The 10,739-nt window shown below is 40.7% G+C and overlaps 1 protein-coding gene and 1 long non-coding RNA gene across 2 annotated transcripts in view; both read right to left on the bottom strand.

Annotated features, from left to right (window-relative positions):
* Nucleotides 1-2,497, bottom strand: part of LOC107833306 (uncharacterized) — a 3,227-nt gene extending 730 nt beyond the window's left edge. Inside the window, exons 1-2 of the long non-coding RNA XR_001659030.1 lie at nt 2,484-2,497; nt 1,977-1,978 (exon numbers count right to left, since the gene is read on the bottom strand). This is a non-coding gene — a long non-coding RNA (uncharacterized LOC107833306). The remainder of the gene's footprint in view (nt 1-1,976; nt 1,979-2,483) is intronic.
* A 187-nt stretch (nt 2,498-2,684) lies between these two features.
* On the bottom strand, nt 2,685-8,286 carry LOC103153702 (C-1-tetrahydrofolate synthase, cytoplasmic). Its single transcript, XM_007574716.2, has 12 exons — nt 8,205-8,286; nt 7,493-7,595; nt 6,391-6,475; nt 6,076-6,135; nt 4,961-5,014; nt 4,756-4,892; nt 4,496-4,596; nt 3,709-3,845; nt 3,524-3,635; nt 3,328-3,455; nt 2,944-3,008; nt 2,685-2,830 (listed from the first exon to the last, which is right to left on the bottom strand). The coding sequence occupies exons 2-11, from the start codon at nt 7,591-7,593 to the stop codon at nt 2,955-2,957; spliced, it is 969 nt and encodes a 322-aa protein (XP_007574778.1). The 5' UTR covers nt 7,594-7,595; nt 8,205-8,286; the 3' UTR covers nt 2,685-2,830; nt 2,944-2,954.
* Between the last annotated feature and the right edge of the window lie 2,453 nt (nt 8,287-10,739).

Below are 10,739 nucleotides of genomic sequence, written 5' to 3'. Positions count from 1 at the left end.
TACAACCAGTCGGTGAAATCAAAGCAAAACATGGTTTACAAAATACATTTGACATGTACCCATTTTTCACCTGGTTACAGAAGAATGACAAATTATTAATTAAATGAGAACTATTATTAATAAATTATAAATAAAAGTTCCCATTAGATATGCTTTTTAAAAAATTCTGGTTTTATGAGGAAATTATTTTGTCAAACTCAGTTTATTCATTTCATAATGGTGTTTTATTTACATATTTCAGGGACTTAATTTTTTAACTGCTTACATTTCATGGTTTTTAATTTTATGTTCTTGTATACAAATGACAGGGGCGAGTATGTCTAGGTAAATATGTATGTATAAATAAATTAAGTTTGCTTTGAATGATATTTTTTTTTATTTCTTTCTTTCTTTGGTGGGGTTATTTATTTATTTATTTACATTTTATAGTTATTTATCAACAATATTTATTTAATTAATTAATCTGAGAAACTTATTTCTAAATACACAAATAAAGATTAAACCATAAAATAATGACAGGAGGTAGGATTTAGGTAAACAACAAAGAAATGATCCAAAAACAAAAACATCACAAAAATATTATTATGATTAAATAAGTTTTTTGGATTCCAAAATATGTCAGATCATTAATTGACAGTTGTCAATTAATCAACATTTTAATTAGAATTATATTATATTTTAACTAAAATATAATAATAAAGTTAATAAACATTTCAGGTTTGTATTCCTGAAATGACTCTTGGTAGAACGTCGGATTTACAGGATCGTTGTTCCTCATTTATCACATCCTGGTTGCTGGATGTGGAAACAGAAGAAACTTCCAGACAGACGAAGGAAAATCGACAGGAAACGAGTAAAACCCAGAATCCAGATGAGTTTTTCTTTCTTTCCAGATTATTTCACCCAGACAGAAACAAGAAGCCGAGTTTCTCTCAGCTCGTTTCTATTTAAAGAAAACTTCCTGCTGTTGACAAGTGGAGCCGCTCTAATGAGCCCAACCGGCCCCGGGGTCCGGGCTCCGACCCGCAGCAGGAACCCACCTGGTCTCCATGGAAACGGACGCTCTGGGCAAAACACATCAACATAATGTTCTTCCTGTATAAAGTATTCACACCCTGTGAATATTTCCGTATTTCTTCAACATTAAACCAGAATCTGCTGCAGCCGCCTGATGCTAAGAGGCTGTAAATCTGGACCTGAGCATGATGCTGCCACCACCGTGTTTCACAGGGTGTGGTGAGTTCAGGGTTTGGTTTCTGCTGCACAAAGAGTCACGTAGCATAAGATCCAATAAAACAGGGAAAAGTTTAAGTGGAAAAAGATTTTCAGCTTTGACGTTTGCTTAATTTTTTTCTTCAGATGTTTGAAGGCTCAGTGCCTCCAAATCCGAGGCCAAGATCTTGAGCCGGAAAAGGGTAGAGAGCCTTCTCCGGGTCAGGGGGGTCGTCCTGCCCCAAGTGGAGGAGTTTAAGTATCTGGGGATCTTGTTCACGAATGAGGGAAGAAGAGAGCAGGAGATCGACAGGCGGATTGGTGCAGCGTCTGCTGTGAAGCGGGCGCTGTACCGGTCCGTCATGGTGAAGAGAGAGCTGAGTGAAAAACGAAGCTCTCGATTTACCGGTCGACACGCTGGAGGGACGATGTCTCTCTGCTGGCCTGGGAACGCCTTGGGGTTCCTGGAGGAGCTGGAAGAGGCTGGAGAGGGAAGACTGGGCCTCCCTACTGAAGCTGCTGACCCCACGACCCGACCCGGATAAGAGGAAGAAAATGGATGTATGGATGGATGGATGGAGGGATGGATGGATGGATGGATGGATGGATGGATGCAGGATGGATGGATGGATGGATGGATGGATGGATGGATGCAGGATGGATGTTTGAAGTTTATGAAATAATCCTGCATGTTTATCAGAAGGGAAATATTTTATTTATGCAGATGCTAATAAAGGTTAATAACAGAAATATGAACTAAAAACATCTATAGATTCTGTTTTCATGTTTCAGAATCTTTAATGTGAATCTTGATCTGCAGCCCTGAAGGTTCCAATCACTGATCAATCAGCCTGATTGACAACTGATTACAGTCATCAATCAGGTTCAGCTGGAGACGTTTTAATTCTGTCTGCAAACCGAAACAAAACAGAGAATTTATCAGATTTTAGGAACAAATCATAGCCTCAAATAGAAACTGAATCATTTCAGATGAAATCACAGAGCTGCTTTCATTAACTCTCCACTTTGGATTATAGAGGCTTTTTCTTTTTTAAATGACAGTTACACCAGGTGCAAACAGCGACATTAAATTACAGTAGAAATTTAACACATTAATAATAATAGCTGTTATTTTCCATTTTCTCTTTCTGAATATTTTCTGTCTGATTATTAAACAGTCTTTGCTTTTAAATGTATTTGATTCCATTAAGAAAAACGTATTTAGGTGCATCTTAAAAAGCATGTGGCTACTGTAGAGAAGAACAACTTACTCTTAACACGAAAATATTAAAGTAAAAATAAGAAACAAAACTAAGCAGATGAAAGTTTAGAAAGTGAAAAAAAAGCTGAAATCTGTTTCAGGAGCCACCGTCTGACGAGGCTTTAGGTAACATACTGACTACTGATATCTACACCAGAAAACCACATCAGCTTTGGTTTCTGACAGGATGAATGAATCCGAATCTCAGCTCTGAGGTTTTGTTGTTTTATTTATTGTAAACATTTTTATCATAATTTCTGGTTAAACATATTTTAGCTGCAGGTTGGAAAGTTTCAGAATAAAATAAAATATAAAAAATGGATCCAAGCTGCAGCTGGAGCTTCACTTCATCCTGAGCTGCAGAAAAACAACAACAGAGAAACTTTAACATCAAACAGGCTGGAATAAAATAGATGAATTATAATAAAACACGACGATCTGAATCTGGTTCTCATCTCAGTTTTATTTACCTGTCAGATTTTCACCTGAGTGACTGAGACCTGAGGAGGAACCGCTGAGCGCTTTGGACCGTGTTCTGAAAGGTTCAGACATGAAGAAACTCACGATGAAAATATTCAAAACATACAAAAAAAATATAAAAAACAAACCAGGAGACAGAAACATACTGATTTGACATAAATATTTGATGAACCACAAAAGAAAACAGATATTAATATTATTCAACCAGGAAACGACGAGCTGCAGGAATTATAATTATTTATTATTTAAATCTGTTTAAATGTTGGACTGAAAACTAAAATTAAATTTGAATCAGAAATAAGATGTTCTTACTGATGTACTTTATTCTGATAATTCTTCATTGTTATAAATAAAATGTCATTATTAATATTAACCTCCATCAGCATGGCCACCGTCATCGGCCCCACCCCTCCAGGAACCGGCGTTAGGAATCCTGCTCTCTGATTGGCCGACGCGTAGTGAACATCACCAACCACCCGCTTCCCGCTGGCTTTGGTCTCATCTGGAAGAGGTCAAAGGTCAGCCTGGTGTTCCCGCCACAGAGCTGCACAGGAAGTGGATCTACTGAACCTGGAAGGTGATTGATCCCGCAGTCGATCACCACGGCGCCGACCTTCAGCCACTCCCCCCTCACCATCTCGGCTCGGCCCGCCCCCACCACCAGGATGTCGGCCCGGCCCACCTGCCCAGGGCGGGGCGGGGTCAGAACCGCCGCAGACAGACGGCGGTCTGTCAGCGGTCAGTCTGTGACTCACCTGCTCAGGTAGGTCTTGGGTCTTGGAGTGGCAGGTGGTCACGGTGGCGTGACGCCACAGCAGCAGGTCGCGCATCGGAGCGCCGACGATCTTACTGCGACCGATGACGACGGCGTGTTTACCTGCCACTGACACGCCTGAAACAGGAAGTCCATGAGTGACATCACAGGAGGAAAGAGATTAAAGATGGCTTCCCTGAAGTCACATGACAAAATAAAGCCCTGGTATTGGTTCCCTGTGGGATTCTGCCTCTTTAGAAGACAGGAAGTGGAGAACAAATTTTCTTATAATTATTATTAATATAGTGTATTTTAAGAAAAGCAGAAGATCTAGAAGGAGAAGGTCTGCCTGGTGGACAAGGAAGGAAAGTTTATGAACATCTGAGTTTAAATCTGAACTGTTTGCAAAAATAGAGTTTAGCAGTGGTCTAGTCAAAACCCAGATTAAATCTGACTGAGATGTTGTAGAAAGATTTTAAACAGATTGTTCATGCTGGTAAATGTGTCCAAAGAATAAATCAACTCTGCAAAGCAGAGAGAGTCAATCTTCCTCCACTGTGATGCTAAAGACCCATTAGCAGCTATCATGCTAACGATATGTAATTGGCGCAGAGGAAGAAACATCCAGTTATCAGGTTTAGGGTGTGAATACTTTTCCTCAGAGTTGGATTGGAGTTTCTTAACTTAATAAATAACATTTTCATTTTAAATCATTGTTTTGTGTTCACTCAGGTCGTCAGCTTGTCTCTTTTCTTCATTAGCCTGACTGAGTGTGTGCGTGGCGCCACCTGTCTGCCGGATGAGCTCCATGCAGCCGTTGGGGGTGCAGGGGATGAAGCAGTCGCTCAGATCGCCTCGAGACAACTTTCCTGCGTTGATGCAGCTCAGCCTGGAGGAGCAGGAAACAGAGGTTAGCTAACGCTCGTTAACCAATTAACCTGAAACCGCATGTGATTGGTCGATCCGGTCTAAGTCTAAAGGAGGGCGGGGTCAATGGGAGAGGCTCCAGTGGAGCTGCAGATGAGATCAGAACCGGTTCAGAACCGACCCGTCCACGTCCTTGTCGGAGGAGACGGTGTTGGTGATGAGGTCGGTGTCCATCTTGTGGGCGGAGTCTAGAGGCAGCTGGACGATCAGGCCGTGGACCGCCGGGTTCTGGTTGACTGCCATGACGCTCTGCAGAACCTGCAGGGCGACAGGAAGTCGTCACCACCTCCTCACCGCTGGGGTCACCAACACGAGCGACCTCTGACCTCTTCCTGAGTCGCTGAGCTCGGCAGCCGGATGTGTTTGGCTTCGATTCCGATCTGCAGGAAAAACGAAACTCTGTTTAGTAACATCCAGTTCAACATTTACAAGATTCTCAGGATAAAGTTTAAGGCTCCAATATTCATAAAAGTCTCCAAAGTTTTCAGATATGAGATGATTTCTGTTTCTTTCTGTTTTCCACCGCAACCAGTGATTTTACAGCAGCAGAGCGCCCTCTAGTGGGCGAGCAGGAGAACTTAAATAAATATTAAAGTTCAGTGTAAACTGATGATAAAAACATCTTCCTGACATAAATCTGATATTTTTCATATTCTCCTTTATTCTACTTTGAGTTGAGACTTAAACTTGTCAACAAATGTTTTAGTTAATCAGTTCTGAAGAACCAGAGATTATTCTGACTGTTTTGTGTCATCAGTCATAAACTGAGTTTCTGCTCTGGAGCTTAAAGTTGAGTCTCAACACAACGAAAGAAATCAGATCCTCAGAAACACAACTGATACAGTCTGGGAAAAATAAAGAAAACAGATGATTCCCAAGAGGAGAAAACATAACGCCGTCCTCTGACAATTTGATTTGATTTCTTATTTATTTTTCTTTTACAAAATAGTCACTAGTGGCGAGGCTAGCAACTTATTTTTATTTAAAAAGTCACAGGCGAAGAATTTAGTGACTTTTTAAAGAAGTGACTAGCAACAAATAGAGCAACTTTTTGTTTTTAAGTCGAGTAACTTAAAAAAAACAACAAAAAACAGTGACAAAAATAAAATGGTTCATTTTTATAAATAACCAACAAAAAATCTAATTATTATTATTATTATTATTATTATTATTATTATTATAAACGGCACGGTTTTCCGTTAGACTTTTACGGCATCATGTGAAGCGCCGGTCCCTCTGCCGTCTCTCTCTCAGCTGTGACCTAGACTGCAGTACCACAGTTCCGACCAAAGAGGGCAGCATTTTCAGGCAAAATATTATTGAATTAAATTTACATGAAAATTCAGGATTTGAGCAGAAACATAAAAATAGATCCTTTAAGGAACAATTTAGACATTTTATCAGTAAATAAAAGTTTATTTTTGGTTCAGTTTCTTCTCACCTCGGCTGCAGCTTTCAGTTTGGAGCTGATGTAGAGATTCGAGTCGTCTCTGTCTCCCACCTGGAACACACACACACACACACACACACACACACACACACACACACACACACACACACACAGGTTAGTGATTAACCTGCAGCTGATCTTTGACTGAACCGCTGCAGGTTCTGGTCAGTCTAACCGGTCCGGCTCTGAGAACAGAACCAGCTGCTGTAAACCCAGCTGGTTCAGGCCGGTTCAGACCGGACCGGTTCTATTTCTGAACCGGTTCTGTTTCTGAACTGGTTCTGTTTCTGGACCCAGACGTCTCACCTGCAGAACCACCAGACCGGGTCTGAACCCAGAGAACTGGTTCCTCATCTTCTCCACGTCGTTCTTCAGCCGCTCCCTCACCAACCTGCACACAGATCCAGAATCAGAATCTGACCTGCAGGTGGCGCTACAGTCAGGGGGAAGTGAACCCGACCCGAACCGAGCGGGCCGGACTGAACCGCCCCACAGAACCAGCAGCTGAAATGACTCAGAAGTTTCTTGGAAGCGGTTTGGTCCATGTTGCTTCTCTGATTTCTGCAGACATTTGTTCTCCTGATCCCATTAATTCCTGCTGACCTCTGGGCTTTGACTAGACCGTTACCCTGGTTCTTCTCGTTGTCAGCCGTTCTACTGTAGGTCTGCTGCTGTAGTTCTCTAAAGTGATTGATGATCGATTTTAGGGGTTCAACCAACTAATCGACTAGTCGATTAGTTCATCCCGCAAAGTCAGAGCCGCTGCTGAATCAGCGGATCTTCCTGCTGCGCATCAGGGAGAAGCAGCAGCTGCTGAATTTAACTGTAATCAAAGCCGATCCGCTTATAACAAGTTTAATTTATGATGTCAACATCAAGTAGTAATTTAACTCATACGTTAGTTAAAGTTAAATTTCTGTTTTTAATGTTCGAAGAAAAAGTCAAACTGAACTTTGTGCAACTTTTCGGGTCAAAGTGCCTGAAGGTCGCCGCTCTGCTGAAAGTCCTGGATGTTTTTTTTCTGCATAATAAACTTCTGTCTAAGCGGGTTTCTGTAAATATTTGAAGTGATTATAGATAATAAAGTCTGAAAGTTGCTGTGAACGATTTTCGACTAGTCGGCTGGTGTAACGTTGAGGTTTACTTTTACTTTATAAAATATTTCTCTGTCTTGGAATCGAGCTGCTGATTTAATGTGTTTGTTGATGTTTTTCTCCATCTCGGCAACACAGAAATTAACTTTAATCCAATGGAAGCAGAAAGTTTAGTAAAGTTATATTTTACATTTGGTCTGAATACTTTTTTTCTCCAGCGATGCATAAAGAGCACTTTGCAGGTTTCTGAGGAACAGTTCAGGTTCAAACAAAACGTGTCTTCCTGATTTACGGTTGTTGCTCCAATAACTTACTTGGACGTCTTGCTGCCGGAAATGACCGTTGCTAAGGAGCACCGGCTTGCTTGGCAACCAGCAACGCTGAGGCGAAGCGACCGGGATGCCAGAGAAAACATGGCTGAAAGGATGAGAGAGAGAAACTCGATTAATCACCTGAGGAGAGAATCAAGTCTGAGCTCAGCGCTGCTGGATGATTCAGCCTGAAGTTTATCAGTAAAGCTGCTCCTGTTTTTATATTTAATCATCAAACCCCATTAAAAAAGTAAAGCAGATGTTTGGAGCTGCAGTCAAACTAAAGAGAAAGTCAATCTTTTTCTGGATCAGTAAAGTAAAGAATCTCTGCTGGGCTGAACCGGTTCGGACCAGAAGTTCAGAACCAAACCAAACTCGGTTCAGTTCAGCAGAAACTCGCTTCAGGTTTCTGACGTCAGATGCAAAGAAACTGCAGAAAATGAGTCAAAATGACCAAATAAATGTCTGATGAACCAGATCAGGGTTGACCTTTCACTGCCTGATCAGAAACAAACTGAAAGTAAAACGTCAGATCGAACAGACCAGACTGAGAAGTTCTGACCCAAAAACAGTTCTGTTCCTGCTGCAGATCAGGCTGCAGCTGCAGACACGTTAGCTGAAAACTTCCCCAGAACTACAGCCTGCATGCAGACAGACAGACAGACAGACAGACAGACAGACAGACAGACAGACAGACAGACAGACAGATTCTCACCTGGTCGCAGAGCAGAACTCAGAAACCAGCAGCTGCTCCAGATGTTTCTGCTCCGTCCAGTCTCTGCAGCAGGGGGCGGGTCAGCAACTGTATGGAAGACCAGAAGGGACAAAAATAACGCTGAGGCCAATTAACCAAATCTGTAAATTAAATTAAAATGATTTAGAAAAAGGGAAGATTTAAAATAGAATAAAAACACTGATCCATCCGTCCGTCCGTCCATCCTTAGACGTCTAACTGAAAAGAGTAAAATATTAATATGAATTCTGATGAAATGCAGCATACGGGGAATCATTTGTGTCGACATTTATAAAATTTTCCTCTTGATCCAAAGATCAAGTAAATTTATGTTTCTATTTTTAATAAATTTTCACTCATTGTGTTGGGAACCAGGGTTTTTGCTTTGTGGGGATTTTCTGTTGCCTGCTGCTTCCCTCATCATCCACTAGATGGTGCCTAGAGGCTGCACTGTGATCTATCACCTAATCATCTAGGAGTATATGAGGAGTGGGCTGCCAGCAATTTGATTACTGAGTGTTTGCCAGTTGTGGTACTCTGCGCCACTCTGAGTCTGCTCTCTGAGATCATTTCTAGTAATATTTCCCTGTTGCCTCTCTCAGGTGTTTCCTCGTGGTGCCTTGGATTTTACCCACTGGTTGAATGAGTCCCTCTGAGCCTCTGAAACATGTGATTATGACTATTGTTTTTACGAGTTTCCACAGACTCTGATAGAATTCCCTTGAAAGATGTTTTAGAAAAATATTCTGCTGTTTTAAATTCGATAATGCTGCATCTATAAATAAAAAGTGAAGGTATAAAAATCTTCTGTTACACATTTTGGTTTACATCTCATCATCGTGCATTTACAGGGTTTTAAATATTTAAATTTATTTTTCAGCATTGTGTGTTTTTGTCTTGTGGAAAGCCTCTAAATTGACTGAATAAAATAAAATACACATTGGAAAGGTTTCCATCAGATTAATGAAAGAGGTCCAGCTTTACTCTAAGAGATAAAAAGTTTAATTTACCTTCCATCTGAAACAATCAGGTTCAGATGAGATTCTGTTTTTATGAGGTGAATTTGAAGCAAAGAGGGACTAAAACTGAGCAAAACAAGAAAGAAAATCTGTATAAACAGAGTTTGTACAGTTTATTTTCTTTTCTAAAATTTGTTATTTTGACAGTAATGGGCTTCCATACACACTGCGTGTTTGTGTGTTTCTGAGCCGCTCCTGTTCAGAGCTGAACCAAACCAGCGCACAGAACCAGAATGATACTGGGAGGAGTGGGTCAAAAGTCTAACTGGGAGAAAACTGGAGGAGGGGGCGGGGCCTCTTCTGTCAGCCAATCAGATAACACTCTGCCAGGGAGGCCCCGGAAAACAGGAAGTCGCTTCTTTAACACAGTTAACTTGTTTTCCTCTGTGGTTTATCGGGATATGAGGACGAACATGTCCAGGTGCATTCTGGGAGATGTAGGAGAAAGCAGAACAGTGAAGCCTTTCACACAAATCTCTTCCAACTACAAGAACCGGCCCAAAGACAAAACAAAAGAAAACACAGAGAACCAGAGTCAAAGTGTTAAAGTTCTGATGATTTTTCTGTAAACATGTTCATATGAATCTGATCTGTTTCCTCCACGGTGTAAATGAACTTCGCTCTGAATCCAGTTTATGAATGACGGTGTTTTCAGTGAGTCTGTGTGAACTGAGCTCTTCCTGTAAACATGGAGTTTGTGTTTATATTGTAACATCTTTGGGTTTTACTGGTTTCCAGTTCGGCTCCTCATCTGCCCTCCTGTAGAGAGAAATAAAACATTATAAACAGATTAAAACACGCAGGAAGCAGAAACACCGGTGTGGTGAGTCTGGTGGTGATTTTAGCTTCCACCAGCAGAGGGCAGCAGACTGAGCATGCTGTTTAAGGGTTTACAGTTTGAATGTAAAATTAAATTTACTGATAGAAAATACAGTTTAAATTGTTTATAAAACAGAAAAACTGTCATCAATGATCTGCTGTTCTCTGCCAAATAGAGAAAAATAATCTAAAGACGAGTCACAGATCCACCAATCAGAGAGCAGAGAACAAAATTATACTGAAGATCAGAAACACTGTAACATGTTTAACTAAAGTAAAAGGGAAAAGGATTTGATAAAAAGTCTATTACTGAGAAAGTGAACAAATTATCAATCATATGATATTTAAAAGTTACATCATCAGATGGACCAAACTATAAAGTAAAGTGGAAATTTTGGTATTTTAAGGATGAAAATGCCAATAATTCATATAAATAACAAAAAGCAACAAAGTCAGGCAACATATTTCTTTTCCAAATCAGTTTCCTTCAATAAAATCTGCTGAAACTTGAACTGCAGCTGTGTGTTTGTCTGCTGAGCTTCATGTTTGTTGATGTTTGACTCAGTAAAAGTCTAAATTGTTCCCGATGTGAAGCTCAGTTCTTCTCTGTGGTTTAGTTTCTGATCCGTCCCTCTGACCAGCTGAGCTTCAGGTGAAACAGAAACAGGCCCACAGCATC

This window comes from Poecilia formosa, unplaced genomic scaffold (assembly GCF_000485575.1).
Source record: "Poecilia formosa unplaced genomic scaffold, Poecilia_formosa-5.1.2 Scaffold360, whole genome shotgun sequence".
Taxonomy (NCBI): Eukaryota; Metazoa; Chordata; class Actinopteri; order Cyprinodontiformes; family Poeciliidae; genus Poecilia; species Poecilia formosa.
This window is presented reverse-complemented; position numbering and strand designations above follow the sequence as displayed.

Coding starts and splice junctions, on each gene's coding strand:
- LOC103153702 (XM_007574716.2), bottom strand. CDS start 7,593: ATGTTTTCTCTGGCATCCCGGTCGCTTCGCCTCAGCGTTGCTGGTTGC. Junction 6,136..6,390: donor CCGGTCTGGTGGTTCTGCAG/GTGAGACGTCTG, acceptor TGTGTGTTCCAG/GTGGGAGACAGAGACGACTC. Junction 4,893..4,960: donor GCTCAGCGACTCAGGAAGAG/GTCAGAGGTCGC, acceptor GTCGCCCTGCAG/GTTCTGCAGAGCGTCATGGC.